Here is a 25,743-nt window from a genome sequence, read left to right as displayed (position 1 = left end):
TCAGCTAGTTCCCTCCTGCCCAGTATGGAGCAGGTAAGAGGACATTAGGTCTGAATACAGCCATAGCCTGGGGCTCCAAAGGCTGAAGGGTCACAGGGGACCTGCTCATAGAGATTGGCAGCCAGGCCCTCCCACAGGCTCTTCCTCTGACATGCCCGAAGCTCCTGTCATCTCGCCCACCATCCGCAGTACCTGGATGTTATAGCGACCACCTGAAACAGGGGGCTGTGGATCCCTGAGAGCCCGGAAGGTGGAGAATGGCTACTGGAACTTTAAGAGAAGACAGGAAAGGGTCCGAGAGCAGGCCAGACCTAAGGAAACAAGCTTTGAAGCTACTTACTCTTAAAGCCAGTCTCCAGCCAGCAGGGTTTGGGGGCAGTGGACCATGTTTGAGGTCCTGGAAGACAGGTCTTGGGAACATCCATGGTCCACTGCCCCCAAACCCTGCTCCCACCTCAGTGAGTGTCCCGGCCCAGCTATCCACATCGTCTACCAGACTCAGCCCACTCTCCACCTCCGCCCTTCCAGCTTCTGAAGCCCAGTCCTCCCTAAACCATGGTAACTTGGCACACGGGGGTGACTGCACCCTGCCCACAGCTCCTTCATCCATCTCAGAGCATGTGATACAACAGCACCATCCACCAACCCTTCTCTGATCCCTGTCACTTAGAGAAGCACAAAGTCGTCACAACCAAGTGAGAAGGGCCATCTGCTAAGCACCTATCATGTGTCATCTACTCAGAGGGGAAACTGACAGACAGAAACTCAGACACAATCACAGAGCCATAAGGGCTGAGGCCTGAAGATCAGGTATGAGTTTAGCACAGTGAGGAAGTCTCAGAAAAGTCCCCAAACTCTTGGTGACTGTCCAACACTGCGGTGGACAACTCTGGGCACAGGCAAACCGAAGCTGAGACATGCAGGCTGCCCAAACAGGGACCAGCCATGTTGGTGGCTCCGGGGCTTGGGCAGAAGGTGCAGAGCCCAAGGTACAGACCCAAGGGTAATCCTCCTGTCCTTCCCTCCGCGTGGAAAGAGGGGAGGAGACAGATCTTCAAGAAAGCTGCTGAAGGAAAGCATGGGGAAAAAACAAAAACCCAGGCACAGTGAGAAAATGAGGGACGGGAAGGGTCTATCCACCGATTATACACTAATCAAGGGGGCTAGAAAGATGGCTTGGCAGTTAAGAGTACTTGGTGATCTTCCAGAGGACCTGGGTTCGAGTCCAGATACTCACAGGGTGACTAAAAACCTTCTGTAACTCCAGTCCTAGGGTATCCAGCACCCTCTTAAGGCCTCTGAAGGCAGCAGGCACACACAGTGCAGAGACATACATGGGAGGCAAAACATCCACACACAATTTTTTATTTTTAAATTAACTAGTAACAGGCTCTGGTCACATCAGTGTCCCACCACTACCTTGGGGAGGTAACAGCTCCCTGCTCTCATTCTTCTCTTAATCTAGGTGAAGAGGGGTGTGTGGACGATACCCAGCAGAAGAGAGTAAGCTGACCAATGACACCCGCCTCCCTTAATAACAACTGGGGACTCATGGTCCCATGTAGTCGGGGAAGAGCCTGAGGCTCAGACACACAGCTGCAGAGCCCACTGGGATCTGAGCCAGTGAGTCCAGGATGCAAGTGTGCTCATTTGAACCACATTATACTGTGCCTTAATCAATTCTGCTACCACTACAGGTGGCTCTCATGTCCCTGCTTTGCAGAAACTGGGCAAATTATATAATTTCTCCGGAGGTTACCTAGTTTCTATGTTTCGTTAAATCCAAGACACCTCAGTTTTAGATGCACTGTTAATCTAAGTGCCCCAAGAATGGAAAGGCGCTATCAGCTAAGTCTAACATACACCACCAAGTGTACAACACACACCAATCTGAAATGTCAACATGCAAAAAGAAAAGGGTGTCTCCAAATCTGGCCTGAGTGTAGCGGGGATGGGGATCCAGTGTTCCTTATCCTGTGTGTGCCAAAGGTGGTTGATGACTCCATTCATACTTGTGCACGAGCATGCACACATACATATATACGTTCTCAGTGTCCCCCTATCACTGTTGCTGTGAGAGCCTTCGAGCCTTTGCTAATAATTAGTACAGCTGCACAGATAACTACACAGAGATGTGCTGGCCAAGCCCGCTTTGCAGACAAGGGCCTTGCTCCATCACATGGCCATCACCTCAAATAACTACACAAAGATGTGCTGGCCAAGCCCGCCTTGTAGACAAGGACCTTGCTCCACCACATGGCCGTCACCTCAAGGTTATTACCCCGCATGGCCAGGCAGAAGTTGTTCTGACCACCACCCACTGTACCAGCCAAGTCAGGCCGTCTGGCTGCACTTTGGTGGAGCTGCAGAGCTCAAAGTGGCCAAGCTGGACAAGCAGGTACGTCTGGCTCCCTGGAAGACTACCAAGGACAGTCACCTAATGTGGCCAGTGGCTGCACAGCCTGCACCTTTTAGCTTGGCCCCTCTCCAGACTTCCTGCGGCCTCTGCAGCTATCTCAAGCGCAGCATTTTAATAAGGTGGACTGCGGGCTGCTGGGCAGACAGCATTGCTCCAAGTGAGCCTTTACCCAGGCACAGGTGCAGGCTCAGGCAGATCACCCTTAGAGTGAGGGGTGGTCCGGCAGAGGAACAGAGGGCCGTTCTCCCTTGTACACTACTGCAGCCTGTATAGAGCTATGCAGAGTGGGCAGCCTCTGAAAGCAAGGGCCAAACGCAGTCCCACACCAAGCCCCTGGAGGAAAGGCTGTCACCCCAGAATGTGCTCTGCATCTCATTCACAGATTGCCACACAGGCGCCAGTCACTTAGACCTCCAGGCTGATGTGTAGAGACCAAGCTGGTTTCTTTAAAAATGAAGGCAATGGGGAAGGACTTTGCTTCTCCTGCACAGATCCTCAGGAGGTGGCATACCACCCACCCTACCCCTGATTTCCTGTTTCATCAAGACAATACCTGCTAGCCACCCTATTGGGGACTGATGATCCCGAGGAAGAGGTGGGGCAGCGTGCAGGGTATTCACTGCCAGCACCTACAGTCACCAGGGATTGCTGCGAGCAGGCAGGCATGCCTGAGAGGCAGGCACTTGTGTCCTCACGCCAAAGCTGAGGAAGCCGAGGCAGAGAATTCAACGGTCTACCTCAAGCAGTGAGGGAGGGAGCCAAGAGCCAGGTCGATACTCAGACGTTTTCAGGCTCCCAAACCTATTTTTCTCCCTAAGAAAACAAGCCCCGGGAGGTGGGTGTGTGAGGAACAGGAAGAGGCATTTCTCTCGGGGAAACCAATGAGTCTTTCAAAGGAAAAACTATGCTCTCCTCCCTGAACACAGGAACTTAGATTGGGAACCAGAAGCAGACACATAGACATAGACATAGACACAGACACAGACACAGACACAGACACACACACACACACACACACAGACACACACACACAGACACACACACACACACACACACACCTACCTTTGGCTCTAACCCCTTTCCACTCCAGCGAGCTGGGCTACAAAGTGTGGGTTCTCTTTTTATGACACCAGGCTTGGACGTGGGGCAGGGAACAAGATGACCAGAGAACACCCTGCCTTCTCCCACACCCTAGTTAACAGCCTAGTCCATGTAACAGTCACCAGGCCTTTCCAGGACTGCACAGCAATGCCTGGTTTTTGTTTTTTCTTCTGATTTTTAATTTCAAAGAGGAGGGGTGCTAGAAAGACCTCTCAGAGGTGAAGAGCATGCGTTGCTCTTCTAGAGGACCTGAATCTGGATTCCCAGCACCCATGTCAGGTGCTCACAGCTGCCTGCAGGTTGCAAGGAGATCCAACTCCTCTGGCTTCTGCCAGCACTTGCACTCAAGTGTACATGCATGTGCGCGTGTGCGCGCGCACGCACACACACACACACACACACACACACACACACTTAAAAAAGAAAAAACTCAGGGGTTGGAGAGCTGGCTCAGTGGTTAAGAGGACCTGAGTTTGGTTCCCAGCACCCGGGTCAGGTGGCTTACAACTGTGTGTAACTCCAACTCCAGGGAAATCAGATGCCTCTCAGGGCACCTGCACTCAAATGCATACACCCCCTCACAGATACACACACCTACACATAACTAAGAATAATAATAAACCTTAAAAACAAAACAAAAGATACTTAAAAAAATTTTTTTTTTCAAGACAAGGTCTCTTCGTATCGTCCTGGCTGTCCTGGAACTAGTTCTGTAGACCAGGCTGGCTGGCAACTCATAGAGATCCCTCTGCCTCTGCCTCCTGAGTGCTAGGATCAAAGATGTGCACCCCCACTGCCTGGCTTTAAACCGATAAGGCTCCCACAGACAAAGATACAGATCTTAGTAACGGTCTGTCTTGGTGTTTCTAATGCTGTGAGGAGACACCATGGCCACGGCAATTCTTATAAAGAAAACATTGAATTGGGATGGCTCATTTACAGTTGCAGAGGTTCAGTCCATTATCATCATGGCAGGGAGCATGGCAGCATGCAGGCAGACATGGTGCTGGAGCTGAGAGTTCTACATCTTGACTCAGAGGAGGCAACAGGAAGTCGACTTGTCACACTGAGCAAAACTTGAGAAGAGACCTCAAAGCCCGCCCCCACAGTGACACACTTCCTCCGACAAGGCCACACCTCCTAATGGTGCTACTCCCTTTGGGGGCCATTTTCTTTCAAACCACCACACTGTCAGATCTCCATTTTCATTTGAATAATGCCGACCCAGTTGGGAAAGAACTCACTTGTCTGAGAAGACAATGCCAGTTGAATCAATTACATCTCGGACCAGCAAGGGAGATCTCCTCTTTGCTGAAGTCAAGTGCAGGGTGAGACACCCTGCCATCACTAGAGTGTACCTGCCTGACAAGGCTGAGCTGGAGGTCACACAGACAACTATGGCTCTGGGCCACTACAGAGGGCCCTGACCTTCAGCTGACCCTTCCAGGATACACACATCCCTGGCTGTTCCTTTTGCCCCATCAACCCCTTCCTAGGTCACTGGAAAAAGTGAGAAAGGGATCAACAGTCTCCCCTGGTACCCATGAAGGTTCTGAGAATCCACATTCTTGCTCCTTAACAAAACTGTAGGATCCTGAGTAAGGTTGGTTGGGCCACCTAGAATCCACCGGTTTTAATGGGCACGTGTGAACTGGCTGATGCTAAATTCCACATAGCTTAACTGTAGTAAGATGAGGCCCTAGACACTTGGTAGGGACTGCTATGTGCAGACACCTGGCATGAGAAAATGAGACTTCCAAGCCCAGGCTTTGGAGAGCATAACCTGACCTCCACTGTAGCCTCTGGAGCATGCTGCTTTGAAATGAGGTCAAGTTAAAAGCTGCCAATAGTCCTGCCCAGGAGAAATAGCCACTCACTCATTCTAGCCACTGGGAACTAAAATGGCACCCTAACTCTTAGACACACCCACACTGGAAAATGGATGGGGAGAGGTGTCTAAAACACATACTTTGAACCCCAGACAGAGATGAACTCCAAAGCTGCTGCCCAAGTGTGTGAAGGCCTCTCTGGGATCCTTAAGGGATAGGTGCCCTGAATTATGTGGCCAACTGCCTACAGTAGACAGGTAGAGGGAAGTCGTGGGCACCTGGCACCAGAGAGGATCTGCAGAGAAATGGAGACAGAGCCAAAGAAGATGTCAGCGTGTGGGCTACTGAGTGGGTCTTGCAGCTGGTCCTGCCCCCGCCTGATAGGAGCTGACCTGTATGTATGAACTAGGAAATGGGCTCCAAGCAGCTGTCAGCTCCAAGACACAGCTACCAGCAAGGCTTCTACTAGTTTCAGTTGTGTGGTGGAAAACACGCGATTTGCAACCATCCACAGTCACGTGGACGGGCTTATCTGACCAGACTCGGGCTGACGGCAGGAAGCTCAGAGCAGCATCAGTCACACAGACAGAATCTCTTCCCTGAGAGATGCCATTTACCCCTCAGCTCCAAGGACTGCAAGAGAGCAGAGCCATGTAAGGTGACTTGGGCAGCAATTCCTAGTGTCAAGGCCACTGATGCTCTCACCCGATGCCCCCCGCTGACTGCCCGGTAGCAGTACCGCAGAGCGTACTCCCCTGCTCTGTCTCCATGCACAGCTGAAGCCTGCAGTCCTGCTCGACAGACACACCGTGTTAGACACGACACGACACACACTTCAAGGCCTTTACAGTTGCTGTTCCCTCTGCCTGTTCTTCTGTCAAGATGTCCCTTCTCAGCAATGACTTCCCTCTGGGTTTAAACCCCAGCCCCCCTCCACTCCTCTGCCTGCTCTCCAGCCCGTCTCACAAGCTGCCTGGTCTGGTCTGCCTCACTCCCGTAACGTAGCTCCACACAGCAAGGATTCACATCCATTTCATTCACCGACAAGAGCCCCTACACTGCACACAGAAGCTGGCTTTAAAAATCAGATACCTAAGTTTCTATGGAATGAATGGCCGAAGTAGCACTTGCCCTGTGCCAGGCATTGTGGGAAAAGTGCTCTGCCCTTAAATGCCACCTGACAGAGAAGATTGCAGTGCCATCCAGGAACGAAGATCACCATGTCCAGGGAAATGCCAGTCGGGCATGACAGAACAGTACACCCAGCTGGTCAGGGCAGGACCCCCATTCATCTACCTGAGCGGCCTTCCTCATTTCATGGCCAGTGATTTGATGCCATAAAGACCTAGTTACTGAGCCAAGAGCTGGCAGAGCTGACCTGGGCAAAACGACCACCACCCCAGGGTCCTGTGCACCACTGAGGCCAGGGCTCCACTAACACCAGATGGTGGGCCAGACAAGGAATCTTCCTTTGAAACACAAACCCTGTGCCAGCAGACAGCACAGGCCAGAGGGTAGAGTGGAACTCTCTGCCTAGGCTGTTCCAACCCCTCCCCAAAGATGCCCACCCATCTGCAATCTCCGCCATCCCAGCTCCTCCTGACCCTCACCTAAAATAAATACATTGAAGTAAAATCCCAAAACCCCTCAAGGCAAACTTCACTGTGGAGAAACCACAGCCACAAGAGGCTACCAAGAGGGACTGCCAGCCCCTCAAAACAAGGCACCTAGTCAGCACACCGGACTGGGAACGACAGATGAGTGAGTTGAGACAGCCCTCAGGGAAGGGCTCAAGAGAAAGGGCCTCCCGGGACAGCAAGAGGCCAGGAGGTGCCAGCTTGCTTTAGGTGCCAGCTTGCTTTAGGCCTCGCACAGACGGTCAGAAGGGAACCTCCCCTAACCCCATGTAACTGCCCTGTTGAGCCTCCCAAAAGACAGATCAAACCACTGCGGTCCCTCTAACTTCAGCCTTTCCTCCTTCCCTGGCTAAAAGACCTTTCCAAGGACAGGCTCCTGGCAGTCTGTCCCATAAGATCTCCCTGGGGGCAAAGGTCAGACCTTCCAGCTGGCTTACCTGGCCTGGCTACTGAACCATCCCTGCCCTGAAGCCCAGTCTTATCTCTCAGGTTTACCTTGTCATTTACTCTGATCCCGACACCTAAACCCAGAACCCCAAATTCCAAAGTGGTTTCCACCAGACAGCCAAGCCAACCAAGCTGCGTGGCTTACATGCGCCCGCCCCACATTCTTCACCAGCTTCCCCACTTCCACGGGTCACTCTGTACTCTCCCTCAAAGTACCCACAGGAACTGGCCCAAGAGCTCAAGATAGTTGGGTAGTGTCAGATTAGACCCAGGAACTCAAGGTCCCGGGGAGGGCAAGGATGCGTCCTACATATAAAGTTCCCTGGGCATTTAACCCTGCCAATGAGCAGGTTAAGGTCTGGGTCATTGTCACAGTACCAGAACCTGGGGGGGGGGGGGGGGGGGGGGGGGGGCTGAAACCTGAGAGCTCAGCTAGTGAAGGTGGGTGGAGGAGATAGCCCAATAGCCGGAAGTCTTTGCGGCTGTAAACCCTCCCCATTGAGCCTCCTTTCCCCAGCAATCAAAGAAACATCTTTCACCTGGGGGGGGGGGGGGGGGGGGGGAGCCTGGAAATTGCCCCAGGGAATGAGGGAAAGCAAGCAATTATCACCTGCCTGCCGCTCTGTGAAGGGAGGCAGAGGTTTATGGAGATCAACCAGGAACCAGTGCAACATGGGGTCCAACACAAAAGGAATGCGAGAACCAAGCACAAGGCAGGACGCCCCCCCCCCCCCCCGCGCATCCCTCTGCTCCTCTGAGGGGACCTATAAATCAATGAACACTGGCGAGTCCCTCGGAGTCCCGGGACAAGTCATTTCTAGCTCTTTTGGGGAAAAGCAGGACGAGAAGCAGGAATAGAGAGGCGTGCCAAATGGTATGGATTACGGTCTAGGACCCTGTTGGAACCAGGTTTACAGAGGCTGCGATGATAGATAGGCCTTGGGAAAGAAGCAGTTGTGTCAACAACTTGCACCGAGGTGGACTGTGGGCTTTTACTGAACTCGAGGACCTACGCTGGCAGCCTGTGCACACCTCCACCCACAGCAGCATCACGCTGAGGGGGAAAGCAGGTCCTGCCTCAAAACCCTTAACTGGCTGACTTTATCTTCTGACCCCTCAGATACCCCGAGAAAGAGGGGCGGCAGGAAAGCGGCTCCGCGCAGTCGCCATCACCTACGGAAAAACTTCGCCACACACAGCTCCCTAGAGAAGCAGCCCAGCCAAGAGCAGGGCGCTGATGTGTGTGTTGGGGGTAGGCGGGGGTGGGGGTGGGTGGCTAACAAGCCCCCTTCCCAACCCCACCAAATCCCCCTAAACCACTTCTGGAAACAGCGCCGCAGGGAGCGCGACCACCCACCTTGGGCACCCAACTCGTTCTGCTCCCGCTCCCACCTGGGCGCTGGGCCGAGGGCCCGGAGCGGACGGAGGGGTCGGTGGCTTCGCCTTTGAGACCACGCCAGACAGCGCAGGTACCCCGATCTCCCTGGTGGGCGTGGAGAGGGTGGACGCGACCGACGGATCCTCCAACTTCCCGGGTCCAAGCCAGGTGCGTCCCGAGTCCGCCACTTACCTGGCATCCGGGAGCCGGCCGGGTATGCATCCCCCGACCGGCCGCAGGTCTGGCCGCTGCAGATGGACTGGAAGCCAGGAGCTTGTGGAGCCAGGTCGGGCGGGGCGCGCGGGGGACGAAGCCAGCACCGTGCTCCGAAAACAATCCGGGCGGCGCGCTGCTCCGCACCAGTTGAAGCCGCCGGTCCCGCCTCCGCCCGCACCCGTTGCCGGGAGACCCGCGTGGGCCGAAGGGGCTCTTTGTATCAAAGCTGCCGTGACATCACGAGGCGCCTACCACCAGCTGGAGTCTGATCTGTTTAGCCTCAGTCCTACCTACAACTCTTCTCTCTACACGCCAAGCGAAAGCTAGCCATAGTTCGTCCAGCACCAAGATACAAGTGGCAACAAGAACACAGCAAAAAGGGGGGCTTACATCAGAAACGTCATCCCGCTCAGGCCTTCACATCGTTCAAGGTTTAAACAAGGCGGAAATGTTAGGACTAAAGCCAAGCAGCAAACGTTAAGAAGGCAGTTTCCCTTCAACTTCGTAGTGTTTTACTTAACTGGAGAAAGCAGATTACTTTCCTGACAGGCCTCAAGCCACCTGCTGAGTTCTTACTGCTCTACAAAGTGACACAGACACTTGGGTATGTTTAGTATGGCCTCACATCACACACACACACACACACACACACACACACACACACACACCTTTCTGCTGCTTGCCCACATGCTATCAGTGGTCAACCCTCTCACAGAGGTACATATCAGATATTTACATTATGATTCATAACAGTAGCAAACTACAGTTATGAAGTAGCAACCAAAATAATTGTATGGTTGGGGATCACCCCAACAGGAGGACTGGGTTACATGGTTGCAGCATTAGGAAGGTTGAGGACCACTGCTCTAGCCCTTTGCTCTCAGCTTCTTCCCCACACAGTGTGTCCTGTAGTAAATTCTGTTACCTCAGTTACCCCCTTTACCTGCTCAAGGCCCACAGAGTTGCAGCTTTGCTTGGACAGCCTTAGCTGGAGAGGTCTGTGAGAGGGGGAAGTTCACCCCTGAGACCTTCTCCAAATGTATGTCTGTGTAGTTTCTGTATGACCTTTGGAGCTGTGTGCAGACAGCACAGGCTGTTTCTCACACTGTCTCTGTTCAAGTCTCACACAGTCCTGAAAACACAGAGTCAATGAACTGTATCTTGGCTTTGGAGGAAGGCAGGCCTGGGTTTGAGTCCTGTTTGTCAGCTCTTTGTCCTGGGAGTTTCCATTACCTCTGAGACTCAGTTGAAAGAAGGGAACACCACATTCCACCTCCTGCCTTGCCGTGTGCCCGCTTACAGTGAGCACACTGACTGGTGAGCCCTAGGCAAAGGCAGGACTCTCAAATGCCTGAGTGTTGGCCCTGGGACCTGAGCCCAGCGGCCTCCAGTGGTTTCGGATGTGGCTGAGTCCAGGTGACCTACCCTGGCTTCTCTTTGCTTCCAGGGCCCATATTCTGGACTCCTCCAGAGAGCAAGACCCAAGGCAATCATTCCTTCTGATGTCATTCAACCAAAACAGTGGGGAAATTTTACCTGGCAAGTCCCTCCTAGCCCACCCCAAGCCAGGAAGCTCAGCCATGGCTTTTAAAACGTTTTCAATGTTAAGCATACACTCTTTTATGATTTTTTTTCTTGGTTAGTATGTTTAAGAACTTTATGTCAGTGGGCTTTCCTTATTTTTCTCACAGGAAGTGGGTTAAGTTATTTGTCCTGAAAACCAAAGTGAGCTGGACATGGTAGTTTCTGGCAGTAACCCCAACCGAGTCTGAGGCCAGGGGATTGCCATGAGTTTGAAGGCAGTCTGTGTTACAAAGTGAGACTTCCTCTCAACAACAAAAACAAAAAGCCAAGTGATAAGGGTGCTCAGATGCACTGAACATTGCTATGGCCTTCTGTTACCACCAGGAAGTTGCCCAATGTTCTGGAGCCTCAGTGTCTTCCTCTATAAAATAGAAATAAGACACTTCCTCTTTCAGGTGTGAGATTTGGATAAAATAACGAAGTACCTATCCAATGCAATGCTTGTCATACTACAACATTCCATTACCCCATATTAACATACTGATAGCCCCCATGACCCCAGCAGCTCTGGGCAGCTGTCTAACTCAGTGTTAGGTGTGTGGGCCATGGCTTAAAGACCCTGAGCGAAGTGTATTTAACTCATCTATACACTCCAGAGAACACGGGTAAGGCATTTGACATTTTAGGATTTAAGAGGTAACAGCAATGGGCATTTTAGATTAGACCGGTAATTTTAAACTTGTTTGTTTGTTTGTTTTGGTTTTCAAGAAAGCATTTTTATTTATTTATTTTTTTATGCCTGTCCTGGAACTTGTTCTGTAGACCTACTGGCCTGTGACTCTGAGATCTGCCTTCCTAGTACTGATATTAAAGGCATATGCTACCACTGCCCAGCAATTTTAAACATTATTAAATGTTGGGAAGCTCAAAATAAAACCAAACAATACTTAGCATGGGGTCTAGAACATAAGGCACTCGGTAACTAGAAGTCATTGCTAGCTAACTATATGAGGGGTTAATAGTTAAGAAGCTTCAGGCAGCCTGAGAAACTTCCCTGCAGGAAGATTTAACATGCTCCCTGGGCAATTATGAGCAGGGAGGCTCCAGAGTAGGGTCAGCATGCCAGGGGACACCTGGTGCAGATGTCAATGTGATTAGGACCTCCAATAAAATTTATGACCTTGGGAAAGCGGAAAATAGGTCTGCAGTCGAGAATCTTCCAAAACTCCCTTTTCTGCCCTATAAAACTTCAAGCCCCGTTCACCTGGGTGCACAGTCTCCACCCCCTGATTGTTCTGATTAAAGAACAATTCTGCTTGTGTAGAGAGGTTCCTCACCTCCACTAACCCCCATCCAACACTATCCTTCCGGCAAGGGGTTGAGAGGAGAGCTTGGAGGAACCGAAAGGACTTGTAGGGGAATTTACCACTAACTTCCAGGAGAAGCCTGGCACCTGCCAGCAGGGTTCAGGGGACCAATAATGTTGAGGTGGAGGTGGTAACCAGACTGAGTAACTGTAAGGACTGAATAACATGTGAGGATCCAAGAATTCAGGGCAAATCTCTGTGTTCCTGGGCCAAATCGGGTTAAATTTGTGATGCACTGTGTAAGCCTGGCACTTGGGAGGTAGAAGCAGGAGTATAAAGTTCAAGGTCATCCTCAGCTAGATCGTGAAGCGGCCACCCTGTACCCTAACTCAAGAAAATCAAACAAACATGAAGAAAACCATAACAAAACAAAACAACCCACAACAACAGGGCACTTATAATGCCAAGAATAGAGGCAGATGCCTATCACTCCAATTTGTGGAGTATAAGGCCGGCGGGTGCCATGTGATACTGTCTCAAAACAATAACAGCAACAAAGCCCAGTTTGGTGGTGCATGCCTTTGATCCCAGCATTCCTGAGGCAAGGGCTTGTGATCTCTCGGAGTTTGATGCCAGTCTGGTTTATGTAGGAATTCTAGGCCAGCCAAGGTTGCACCTTGAGACTGTCTCAAACAGAACAAAAACAAAGACAATCAAACAACACCAAAACCCCAGAAATAACAAAAGGCTGAAGGAATTAACAGAAAAGAGCTGACAATGTGGCACCACTGGAAGATATCTTGTCAAGTATGCCCAAAGCCCTGGGTTCAATACCCAGCACCGGGTACTCAAGAGTGAGTTAACAGGAAATACAGTTCTGCTCCTGAGCAGAGCACCCTGCCCCCTGTCCTGGAGGCTGGGGACATCAGGTGTCTCCAGTTAGCTTTCCCTGGTCTCTTAAGTATGGCTGTGTTACACATTACAGAGTCAAACTGCATTAGAGCAGAGAACTGGGCACAGCAGCTCTTGTACTCCTGCCCCTTTTATGGGCAGAGACTGAGACGCTTCTTGTCAGTCAGAGCCTTAGCCTTCCTGCTCTGGTTTCCCACCTGGCTAGCCCAGCGGACTGAATCTCCTAAGGGATCTGACTTTTCTTTCTTTCTTTCTTTCTTTCTTTCTTTCTTTCTTTCTTTCTTTCTTTCTTTCTTTCTTCCTTCCTTCCTTCCTTCCTTCCTTCCTTCCTTCCTTTCCTCCCTCCCTCCCCTCCCTCCCTCCCTCCCTTCCTTCCTTTCTTCTTTTCTCTCTCTCCAGACAGGGTTTCTCTGTGGCTGTCCTGAAACTCTCTCTGTAGACCAGGCTGGCCTTGAACTCAGAGATCTGCCTGCCTCTACCTCCCGAGTGCTGGGATTAAAGGTGTGCACCACTACTGCCCGGCCTGCCCTTCTTTTTGAGGAGAAAAAAACAACATTCAAACCAAATCCTGTTCCAGACAATTCTTCCGGAGAATGTATCCAAGAATAACTTTTGGATGGCCCAGCCACTCTGAAAGATTTGACTCTTTCTGTCATGGGACCGACTTTCCTGTCGGGCTGGACACACCATACTCCTATGAAGTTGGTGCCAGAGTTGGTAGAAGCTGCCAGAGAACATGTCAGTGAGCAGGAGTCCTGCCCTCCCAATCCATGTGGTGGAGGTGAAAAGAGGATGGTCAGTTTGGGTCAGCATGTTCCTCCTCTCCTAGAACCACGTTTTTTTCTCCACTGCCCGCACCCAGCAGCTCGCCCAACAATGAACACAGGAAAGGGGCACATTACTTGGTGTTAACATTACCCAAGCATCTGATGCCTGCCAACCTTAGCTGAGTGAGCAGAGAACAGCTGAGGGCTGACAGCAGATAGGAAACAGCCAACTAAGTCTGGCCTGGGGGGGGGGGTGGGTCTTGAACCTCCCTGGGTTCAGCGGAGACCCTGCCTGAGAGAGGAAACCTCTAAGCAAATGCTAAGAGGGAGAGCCACTCCACTCCACAGTTAAGAGTGCACACTACTCTCCCAGAGGACCCCAGTTCAGTTCCCAGCACCCACAGCAGGAAGTTTACAACTATCTATCACTCCCGGGCTCCGATGCCCTCTTCTAGACTCACATTACATATCCACACACAGATACATACATAATTTTAAAATTCAAAGAAGCCCTGCTTCACAAAGTTGCCTTCTGACGTCTACATGCACTTGGTGGCACACACTTAGAGTGAAAACAAACAAGCCAACAAGTAGGCAGGTAAGTAAATGGCCAAGAAGCTAGATCATCTAGTAAAGTCACTTGCCACGAAGGCTGGCGAGTTCAACCCCGGATCCCACCTGATGAAAGGAAAAAACTGACTCGTACAGACTGTCCTCTGCTCTCCAGACACTCTGAATAAATGCAATAAAAATTAAAAATAAAAAAATAAAAAACTTTTTGAGACAGGGTCTCTCTACAGAGCCCTGGATGTCCGGGAACTCACTATGTAGTCCAGGCTAGTCGGGAACTCTGGGAGATCCACCCGCCTCTGCCTCCCAAGTACTAGGATTAAAGGTGTGCGCCACTACCGCCCCAATAACATTTCTTAAGATTAAAAAATACGAGTTTCGCTTCTCATATGGTCTTCCACGTGAGGCCACATTTACAACCTCTCCTCCAGGTCGTCACACCCCCGAAAGCAGCCCCTGTTGTCCAGTCCACCTGTAACAGCCAGGATCTTAGCCAGGCTTCCCCTTCCCCTCCCAGTCTCGAGCTCTCCATGATGGACATCAGTCATTAACCAGAACTGTCGACATCAGTCATGCTGGGTCACATGAGTGGGTTGCTTCTGTCAACACACACACACCCTGGATGTGGCTCCTGTTCAATACAGTGTGGCTGTGCAGCAAAGCCTGCTGGGAGTGTACCACATGTTCTTGTCCTTTGTCACCTCTCCTCAGAGGTTCCTAGAGTCCACCCTTAGAAAGTGTCAGCTGTGACTTAGGTCTCAGCTTCCAGTCCCAGAATACAGTGGATGAATCACGACTGTACAGTGGCCTAGGAAAAGAGGAGAGAGACAAGCAGGCAGGCAGAATCCTAAGTAGCAGTGGCTTGTCACCCCAAAGGAAAGCCATTTCCAATCTCCTACTCAGGAAACCTGGGAGGTCCCTGGAAACCTGAGCCTTCCTCCCTATTGGGTTTGTGCCAGGGGCTGGGACAGGCCCAGCATCTATCTCCCTTTGGTAGCAGGACCATCCTCTCTCCCTGGTCCCCAAAGTCCCCCCTGCAAAGCTGGGGCTGCACAGCACAGGTGCAGGTTCCTCCACCTCCACACCCTGTGCCACCCCAGGGATGGACCCTGCAACAAGTGTCTGTCCTCTGTGGCCATTGGGTCCTCAGGCCAGGCTCCCTCCTAACGTCTGGCTGGACCCTGGGAGGTTTGGGTGGGACCAGGTCTTCAGGGCACACAGCTCAATTTCCTTTCTCTCCTCTCCTCCCCTCCCCTCCCCTCCCCTCCCTTTCCTTTCATTTTTTGAGGCAGAGTGTCACTATGTAACTCTAGCTGGCCTGGTACTCACTATGTAGACAAGGCTAGTCCCTAACGCACACAGCGCTGTCTGCCTCTGCCTCCCAAATGCTAGGATTAAAGGCCTATGCCACCATGCTGGGCCTGTAGCTCCAGTGCCCACATGAAGAGTGGGTTTTCTTAGTCATTCAAACCCAGGACAGGAGGGGATGATGGTGAGCAAAGCATGTTTCCTCATTGACACACATCTCTGAGTCACAAGAAGAGGTGGCTGGGGAGGGACAAGGTTCCTTTAGATTCAGAATAGGGAAGACTAGGAGGGAAATTCCTTTCCTTCCTTTGGTGACATCAGGTAACTGCCCACCACACCCAGGGCAGTTTAAATACTCCTTCTTCTCCAGACTCACCTCTCACCTTCCCTGGACTGGGGCTGGGTCACCCCACCCAGATCAACTCCACTGCCAACTTGTACAGCATTTCAGAAGGAAAGGGAAAGCAGTGGTTCCTGACCCGCACTGCTCCTTGATGACTCAGAGTCTCCACCATCCACTGGCTGCTGGCAACTTAATGCAAATGGCCAAAGCCAGGTGCTCATGGGTGGCCCTGGGTAAAAACTGCTCAGGTGAGTCCTCGGAAGGAAGGCATATGATCCTGACTGAAGATGTCCTTTGTTCCTTCATTCCTTCCTAAAGGATGAGGATGTGCTATGTGCCTGGCGCTGTTGTGGTCTTGTGGGTACAGCTGAGAGCAGTACAAAGTCTTGATTGGATGCTACAGAACTGGCACTGTATCAGAGAAGTCAGGTTAGCAAGCATGTACTCTGAAGAAAACGGTCAAGGCCAAGGCTAAATTGTGAGTGCTGGGGCTACAGCCTAAGACCCTATCTCAAAAACAACATCAAAACCAACACATACAGGAAGGAGAGGAGGGAGGAAGGAAACAGGAGGAAAAACAAGACAGGGTGAGGGGTAGAGAGGCTCTGGGGTGCACAGACTGTCAGCTCCAGGATTTAGGCAATGTGTTTTTTGCACTGGAAAGGGTCACTGGATACCTACTTGCTGCCTGGGTGACTCTGCTATCGTTAGGGGCCACTGCTAACCTCTTTCTCATCAGCTACAATGCTGGCAGAGGCCAGGCTTCCTTCACCCCAGGCTCTGATTTCCAGGCCTCTGCCTCTCATCAGCACACCCACCACAGAGCCAGGGTTGGGCATGTGGCTCCTCAAGGACTCTGTCCATGCAGTCACCTAGTGGTGTCGAGCTTATGAGAGGTGGGCTGTCTTCAGGCCTGGCTCAGCTACACAACAGCCCCAGGGCGAGCAAAATACTGAGAGCCATAAAGGGCTGAGGGGTAGATCAGTACAGAGCACTGACCTTGCACGTCTAGGTTCAATCCCCAGTTTGCAAGAACAAAGTGGGGGGCTCAAAAGTGGTGGCAGTGTAAAAAAAAAGAGGAAATAGAAAGGTGGGGAACTGAAGTGTACATAAAAGACACCCCCCCCTCCCCGCCGCCGCCCCAATCACAAAACTTGGTCGAGGCAATGGGAGCAGACTGAGACTATTGCTTTATTATCAAATGTTTGGTCTCTTCTGGCTATCAAAAAAACTCCTGTTTATCCTGCAAATCTCCACTCAGTTGTCACCTCCAGATAAAGATTCCCCTGTCTGGTCAAGGGACAATGACTCCCTGGGTCATGATCTCTATACCTGAAGCCCAAGATCAGCTGCTGTGATGCAGACAATGTATGTTGGCCTTTATCAGGTTCCCAACCAGACTGCAATTCCTGAGGATGAGGTCCATGTCCCTGGCTGTCTTGGAACTCCAGCTCCTTATGTGTCTGGGACAGAGGATCACTCACTCACACACTGTGGAGAGCAGAGAGTCTGCCTGGGTGTGAGTTAGCAGAACCTTCTGGACAGTTCCTCAGACACATATCTGTAGGCTTTTTGAGACGGAGTCTTGCAGTGTAGCCCAGCCTGGCAGCAAACCTGTGGTGACCCTACTGTCTGCTTCCTGAGTGTAGGCATGTGACACCAGGCCAGCTCCAAGACATAGAAGAGACAGCTGAGGGTATCAAAGAGGCCTCCTTCAAGACCCAATAGCCTTTCCTCAGAACAGATCTGGGAGACCTGCTCTGTCCCATGAGGATAATTTCTTCCTTTTTTTTTTTTTTTTTTTTTTTTTTCTTTTTTAACTGTTGTTTGTTTTTTGAGACAGAGTTTTTTCTCTGTCGCTGGAACTTGCTATGTAGACCAGGCTGGCCTCCAGTTCACAGAGATCACCCACCTCTGCCTCCCAGGTACTGGATTAAAGGGTGTGTACCGCCACACCCAGCCTCTGGCAGCTTATTCTTAGTAAGGACTACCAATTATTGCCTGCCTGCTGTGGGCCTCCCTCTCCATGCTTTTCAGTTTCACCAGCTACACAGCAGCCGTGGCTGGATCCATACCACAGATGAGGCCTAGTGACAAGGCCTGGGGACAGAGCTGAGGCCTGCCTCTGACCTGCCTGGGCCAGGCAGGCTTCCACTTCCCTCTCTGTCACCTGGTCAGTAGGTGTCCACTGTCCAGTGTGGCGGCTTTTCAGCGGGTGTCCACTGTCCAGTGTGGCGGCTTTTCAGCAGGTGCAGCTCACACCAGGTCTTGGGGACTTGTCCACATGTGCCTCAGCTGTGCCCACTTTCAGCCCCTCCTCAGTCCCATGATGGATACTCAGGCTTGGTTCTCACATGAGGCCCTCTGACACCCCTTAGCACGTTCCTGTCCTTTCTAGTCATCTGCCTCATTCTCAGCCCAAAATGAGGTCCTCTGCAAGGGACACTCCATGGGACACACACACACACACACACACACACACACCAAACAACTACTTCTGGATATGGATGAGCAAAGACTGATTGTTCTGGTCAGAAGACACTAAAAGGCTTATAATTCCACTTTCAAAGCAAACAAATCCCTCAAAATTATCTCCTTAATCTCAATGGGCCCCCCTCCCCCTGCAGCCACAGCAGACACCAGGAGGCCTGTAGCCCTAGCTCTGCAGTAAAGCCATTGAGCCTAGGACCCAGCATCAGTAAGGTAGAGAGCCTGGGGCGACTCCAAGAGGACCCAATGCCACAGCTTCCTTGGGCCTGTCCAATCTATCCCTGGATAAACAGAAGGCTGGTCGGGGAACTAGGGCTGGCCTCTCCTCTCTCAGCGTGCGCGCACACACACACACACACACACACACACACACACACACACACACAAGCTCTTTGTGGCTTCTCTGCCAGGGCTGGGCTCAGCAAAGGGAAACCAAAGACGCCTGGCCTCCAGACACTGAGCCACTGTTCTTCTTACTTAAGAAACCACAGCCCAGGGCTGAAGGAGCCACTGTGTTCAGGTGGAAACTGGAGAGGCTGAGGCCAGAGGAGGCCCATGGGGTGGGGGGTTGCCCTAAAAAGAGGCTGTTTTCAGGCCAGGTTTCCTGCTGTCCTGACTAAACCACAAGGCCACATTCATAGGGGTGAGGCCTCCTGGCATCCACTCTGCTCAGGCTACAGCCCCCAACAGTCCTGCTGCTGACCACCTGTACTTGCCTAGTCTCTCAGCTTGGGGCTCTCACCTGAACGGCAGGGTGGACCGCAGTTCAGTCCCCTGTTGTGATTTTGGTTTTGTTTGTTCTTTGGTTGTTTTTAGTCTTCCATGTCTAAGCCATCTCTCCTGCCCACTAGTTTGCTTTTGAGGCCTTGTGTATTCCAGGCTGGTTTTCTGTTTTGTTTTGTTTTTTAAGTTTTTTGTTTGTTTGTTTTGGTTTTTCGAGACAGGGTTTCTCTGCAGGTTTGGAGATCTGTCCTGGAACTTGCTCTGTAGACCAGGCTGGCCTCAAACTCACAGAGATCCATCTGCCTCTGTCTCCCGAGTGCTGGGATTACAGGCGTGCGCTACCACTGCTTTTTAGAGACAGGGTTTCTCTGTGTAGCCCTGGCTGTCCTGGAACTCACTCTGTAGACCAGGTTAGCCTCAAACTCACAGAGATCCACCTGCCTCTGCCTCCCAAGTGCTGGGATTAAAGGCGTCGCCGCCGGTCCCCAGCTGTTTTTATTGATTGATTGATTGATTGATTTATTCATCCATTCATTTATTGCTTTTTGTATTTATTTATTGCTTTTTGTATGTATGTATGTATGTATGTATGTATGTATGTATGTATGTATGTATGTATTTTTGCCAGAGCTGAGGACCGAACCCAGGGCCTTATGCTTGCTAGGCAAGCGCTCTACCACTGAGCTAAATCCCCACCCCCCACCCCCCAGCTGTTTTTAAACTGGATATGTAACAGCGATGATCTTCAACTCCTATGCTCCTGCTTCCTCTTGAGTGCTAGGAGTACAGGTATACACTATCATGTCCAGTTTTACGTGGTGCTAAGAATCAAGCCCAAGAGCCTCGCACATACTAGGCAAGCACTCTACCAGCTGAACTACACCCCCAGACTCTGTTTTATTTTATTTTCGTCTTGTTTGGTTAAAACAGGGCTTTTAAATCCTCACCCTCCTGCTGCAGCTTCCCAAAGTGCTGGAATTACAGGTACACACCATCATATCGAGCTCCGTCTTGTGACTTGCAGTGGCTGCACTGTCTATAAAGTTACTACCAGCCCTGAATCAGTGAATACATCTGTGATGACCTAACAGTCTTCAACACCTGAGGCCCCCTCCCCCACCAGAAGTACAAACTTCCCCCTGTGCCTGCCTCAGCACTAAATGTGGTCTGCCTTGGGCTTCCTCCTGGGGGCTGGGGGTCTTGTCTGACCTGTGGCTTTAACTTCCACTGCATGCTGCTGCCTAGCCTGGCCCCGTCCTGAGCTCCAGACCCCTCACCCAGATGCTTGGAGGAAGCTGTTAGTGTCCTAGCCATCAGACCTTGGAAAGTCTAAGGAGAGCTGGAAGCAGAGGGGTTTTAGCGGACCTCACAGGGCTCGGGAGTAGAAACGATCTTGCCAAGTGGTCCATAAAGAAGCAAGAAGGTAGAGGTTTTGTTCTCTCTCTTGGCCAGCCATGAAATGCAGGTGGTTCCAGTGGTGACTGCAATTCTTTGGCAAGTCAGCCCAGATAGCCCCCGGGGAGGGCCAACTACAGCACACATTTTTTTCTTTCTTTCTTTCTTTCTTTCTTTCTTCTTCTTCTCTCTCTCTCTCTCTCTCTCTCTTCCTTCCTTCCTTTTTTTTTTTTTTTTTTTTTTTTTCGAGACAGGGTTTCTCTGTGTAGTTTTAGAGCCTGTCCTGGATCTCACTCTGTAGACCAGGCTGGCCTCGAACTCACAGAGATCCTTCTGGCTCTGCCTCCCGAGTGCTGGGATTAAAGGTGTGCGCCACCACTGCCCGGCAGCACGCACTTCTGAAGAATGGGAGAATGAGGGCCTGGAACCCACAGGGATCTGAACGCCTACTTCCACTTGTAGGTAACATGGCCCCAGTATCTGAGAGGCATCCAAAGGGAACATATCCACATACCAGTTGCCTAGTTCCCTCTGAAACCTGCTGTCCCTCAGTCCCATTCCCACTGCACTTAGCGAACTACCCAGGCATTCACCCAGAGTTCACTGGGAGTGACCAGCCCAGAAGCCTCTCTCAGCCTCCTGCCTCACAGCAGGGGGTCCTGAGTCTGTACTCAATGCCTGTCACCACACTAGATCAAGCTACTACCCCCTCCACACAAACTCTGAAAGTATATATTGTATGTAAGATACATATCTAGTACCATGGCTACTATAGTGGAATAATTACCATCATGTCACACACCTCCAAGCCCATCCCGAAAGCAACTTTAATCTACTCTTGAAGTAAAATTCCTAAGATTCACTCCCATCAGCCACAGCCACAGGCTCTGTATCTGCTCCTCAGACTTGTTCATCCCCGTCAGCTGCTTTGTACCTGACCCACCTCTGGCCATCGATTCCCCACCCATTCCTGGAAACGATCTATTCTCCATCTCTACATAGCCAAGCTTTTCCTGTCATGATGCTGGGCATCAAACCCTGGGTCTCAAACATGCTAGGAAGTGTTCTACCACTGAGCTACACCCTAGCCCCAACCTTTAAAATATTTATTTTTATGATTTTTAATTATGTGTTATATGTCCATATGCCTGTGTGTGGGTATGTACACATGAGTGCTGGTATTCGAGGTGTCCATAAGTGTCCTGATACCCTCTAATACCAGAGTTACAGGCAGTTGTGAGCTACCTGACACGGGTTCTCTGTAAAAGCAGCTTAACTGTTAAGTCATCTCGCCAGCTCCTTAAAAAATATTTTTAAAGTTCCATAGATAAGAGGGATCATGCAATATTTTCTTTCCCGATGAAGCTTTATGTTGACAACCGTGACTAAGCTTTAGAGACCTAGTGTGACCACCACTGCACCTGCTCTGACCCCCGCCCCCAGGGCAGAATTGGCTGCTTCCTCATGGGGGCCCCTCAACACCAGTCTCGGCCATCAAACCTGTCCAAATACTCATCACGCCTGTCCGAGTCTGGCCTGCCCAGCGACCCGCTCGCCCAAGGTCGGGGAGACCTGGCCTCAGGCAAGGAAGCCTTTCCCTGCTTCAGGCTCGGCATCTAACCACAGGACAAAGCTACCTGATTTCAGACCCGAATCCAGGCACAACCTGCAAGCAGCTTTGTGGCGGACATGACTGCCAGGTGAGGGGCTCTAGGCCTCATACTCCCATCTGTACAAAGGTGGAAAAAGTACCTACCACACAGGGAGCATTTAGGGTCAGGTTCCAGCCACATGGTGGTTACTGGCTGGAACAGCATTTGTCCCCTTGCTGCCCACCTGCTAGGTAGCTCCTTCCTCATGGCAGTCATGATAGTTGCTATCAACTTCCCCTCTGCAGGGCCCTCGGGACCCTTGGGGAGAGGCTTGCTCCTTTGTTACTGTTTGCTGGGGCTCCCCGTAGGTCAGGTACTGCTCTGAGCACAGGATATGGCAGCCCCCTCTGAGGTGAGACCGGGGTGGAGAGTGCTGCTGAGTGTGTTCCCTGAAGCTCTCACCCTGGCTGGAGGGATGACAATGACCGAATATACCAAGTGGCTCCCCAGAGCTGACAGACTCTGCAGGGGCAAGTCAGCCTGCTCACCCTGGTCCACCAGGCAGGGTGCAGCTAGCTGCGGCTGCAGTGCAAGTTTCCCAAGCTTCAGCTCCTAGACCTTTCCCAGGGCGCAAGAGGGGCCTGCCATTGTCTTCCAGCGCAAAACCAGGCAAAACCAGGGTGTGCTGCTGTGCCTTGACTCCAAAGAGCTTCCGCTCCACCCAATGTGGATGTACCTGAGTATATACTAGTCTCCCCATTTCACAGATGAGGAAGCTGAGACTCAGAAAGATTTGCCCGCCAGAGGACATGCGGGGCCAGGATGCTAGCCTGCCTGTCTTTCAAGCCCTCTCCACTCTGCACAGCCCCTCTAAATCCAGCAGAAGGGGCCCTGGATAGGGTCAGTATGTGGCTGTCCAAGGAACAGCTTTTGCAGCTGTGTGGCCTTCTGTGAAGAGGGAGGGAGAGAGAACTTCTGATCAGAAGGGTCCCAACTCCAGAGTCCCGAGAGCTTGGCATCATAATCCTGCTAGATCTGAGTCCTGACTCCCACCCCAGATGTGCTGTCTGCTCTTCCAGTTTCTGAAGGCACCATGCCACGGGAGGCACCACTTACCCTAAATAAACCTGCTTTCTGTCACCTTCCCCTTCCTGGGCCCATCCCTTGGGGCCCCATGGCCCAGTCTGTGTCTAAGAATACCAGGCTGGGGCAAACAAGAGCTGGCACGCTCTCCATGAGGGCAGGCTCTCCCTTGGCCGTTTGCAAGGGGCCAGTTTCGGCTGCCCAGGCATTCAGTTTCCTTCATTAGAATGGGCCCCGAGCTGGCTGCCACTGACCCCTGGACCCATTCCATCACAGCAGGGATGAAAGCAGAGAAAAAGGTGGCAAAGGAGCCGCCTTCCTGAGCAGCCAGGATGGGAGAGCAGTGGGCAGTGGGTGCCAGTGCTGGACACTCCACGGGCAACCCAAAGAGACAGGACGCAAAGCCCTTCCTGAGGGTCATCAGGGACAAGCTCACAACGGTGGCCCTCGACAAACAGAACACAGCATGAGAACCAGTCAGAGGACAGAATGAGGGCGGAGGGGGAAAGAGAGACCCTAGGAGGCACAGCTTTTCAGAGCTGAGGCAGATTCAAGCACAGGGTCCTGGTGGCACCCACCCAGCGCCAGACGGGGTGAGGTTCACAGGCCACTGAGACCAAAGGCAAAGATTCCAAGTGTGAATTCTTCCAGAAACTGGGGAAGTTTTGTGCGTCGATGCACATTAGCATAACAAACGTCCAGCTTTCCAGACTGAGGGTGGCAGCTTCCCCTGGGGCCTTGTGTCCCTGGGGGACATTCAGACCCTTGGGAAACTGAGCTCCTTGCTCAGTAGGGCCACCTGTTTTCTCTAGACAGCTCCTGCCTGGCTAATGGGATTGGGAATTTATCAGAGCCCACAGTGCGTGTGGCCAGCAAAGAGAAGCTGGGAGTGTGGAGGGGCTTTCAAGACCACGATCTGTCGGTGTCAGCCACCGGCTGAGCTTTGGCTGGCCAGCAGGGCTGCCATGTCACTCTCACAGGGCAGACAAGTGAACGACCACACCAGTCAGTGGCTGGGTCACCTTGGGAAAATCTCTTCACCTCTCCCAGCAACTTTTCAACCCCCACAATGGGCTCAACAGGCAGGTATAATCCTGGCAATTCAAGACTGAGGCAGTTCAAGGCTAGCCTGAGCTACAGAGAGAAAGTCTGTCATAAAATACCAAAAGAAGCAAGGAGAATCTCTGTGAGTTTGAGGCCAGCCTGGTCTACAGAGCTAGTTCCAAGACAGCCAAGGCTACACAGAGAAACTCTGCCCTAAACACATACGTACGTACATACATACATACATACATACATACATACATACATACATATTTTTAAAGATGACATTTTAGGACCCAGGAGATGACTCAACAGGTTAAGAGCACTTGCTGAGGTCCTACGTTTGGTTCCCAGAACTCATATGGTAGCTCACAAATGGCTGTAACTCCAGTTCCAAGGGGAACCTGACACCCTCTTCTGGCCTCCACAAGCACCAGGCACACATGTGGTGCACATACATACACATGTGAAGGCAAAACACCCATACACATAAAATAAAAATAAATCCTTTCTTAAAAATTTAAAGTTGGTATCTAATGTAGCACAGGTTAGCCTTGAGTTTTTTTATGTCTACATAGCCTTGAACATCTGATCCTCTTGCCTCTCGCTTCTCACTCTCTAGTGCTGAGAATGCACCAGGCCTGGTTTATGTCACGCTGGGAATCAAACCCAGGGATTCATGAACGCTAAGTAATTTCTCTACCAACTGAACTACATTACATCCCGGCTGCTAAAATTCATTTTAACAAAGCTAACCTTTGCAATAACACTCTCGCCTAACAGCAGGAGGGAGGGGAGGTTGTCCCACCCTCCTCCTGCAGGTGAGAAAACAGAAGTCACAGAACCGGAGGCAGCAGATAAAGACGTGAACTGTGAACCAGGTGTCTAACTGTCCCCGCCTCAGGGCTGTCAGGCGAGCTAAGTGACTGAAAGCGAAAGCAGACTGGTCCGGTGGGGCTGGGAAGCCTGAGGGCTGAATTTGCTGCAGGTCTGGAGACTGTGAGCCTGGGGCGGGGGTGGGAGCATGCCCACAGCAGTGATTCTAGACCTGTGCTCAGTCGGGCAAGCTTGTTAGGATTCTGATTCTCAAGTCTACCCAGGATTATGGAGCAGTGAGATATGACTTGCAACCTGTACTCAGTCGGCCAAGGGGTGAGGACAGTGGGGTATTCCTCTCAATGCTGCCCTTGCCACAGCAGGCGCAGGGCTGGGGAGACCCCTGGTCTAGAGTGGAGTTCAAGGGAGCAACCTTGAAGAAGGTGTAGGTCCTCTAGAACCTCAGTTTCCCCATCTAAGAGATGAAAGTGTTACCCCAAATGGTGCCAACCACGGACTCCCTCTTTCAGGGCCTGGCTGAGAACAGTACCCATGGTCTCTGCTCCTAGTGACAGGCAGCAGTGCTGATGCTGCCCTTTGATTACACGCTCCCAGAGGGAGAAATAAAAAGAAAATAGCCGTGGCAGTAGCAGCCGCCCTGCCGGGAGTGAGCCCACGCGGTAGGAAGGCCGCCACCAGCTGTGGCAGGCAAGATGCTGCTTGACAGGCCCGGGGGGGGGGGGGGGGGGTAGGGGGCAGGGAGTGCCTTACACTGCGCACAGGACACAGGGCTTTTAGCCACACTCACACATGAAAGGACAATGGGATGGCGGTCCCTCTGG

At 51.7% G+C, this 25,743-nt stretch overlaps 1 protein-coding gene across 4 annotated transcripts in view; it reads right to left on the bottom strand.

Moving 5' to 3' along the window:
• Positions 1 to 25,743, bottom strand: part of Rab11fip4 (RAB11 family interacting protein 4) — a 104,105-nt gene that overhangs the window by 29,145 nt on the left and 49,217 nt on the right. Inside the window, exons 1-2 of one of the 4 annotated variants that reach the window (XM_036194630.1) lie at positions 9,004 to 9,236; positions 8,826 to 8,916 (exon numbers count right to left, since the gene is read on the bottom strand). The exons of 1 other annotated variant lie outside the window; for it this stretch is intronic. Coding sequence is in view for 2 of the 3 variants with exons in the window: in XM_036194626.1 (XP_036050519.1) it covers positions 8,791 to 8,916; positions 9,004 to 9,033 (156 nt within the window). In the remaining variant the exon portion in view is untranslated. Of the gene's footprint in view, positions 1 to 8,790; positions 8,917 to 9,003; positions 9,237 to 25,743 lie in introns of those variants that run through there. 2 more of the 4 variants (XM_036194626.1, XM_036194628.1) reach the window with 2 other exon arrangements.

Source organism: Onychomys torridus, chromosome 8, assembly GCF_903995425.1.
Source record: "Onychomys torridus chromosome 8, mOncTor1.1, whole genome shotgun sequence".
Taxonomy (NCBI): Eukaryota; Metazoa; Chordata; class Mammalia; order Rodentia; family Cricetidae; genus Onychomys; species Onychomys torridus.
The sequence above is the reverse complement of the archived record's forward strand: the minus strand, read 5'-3'. Positions and strand labels throughout refer to the sequence as shown.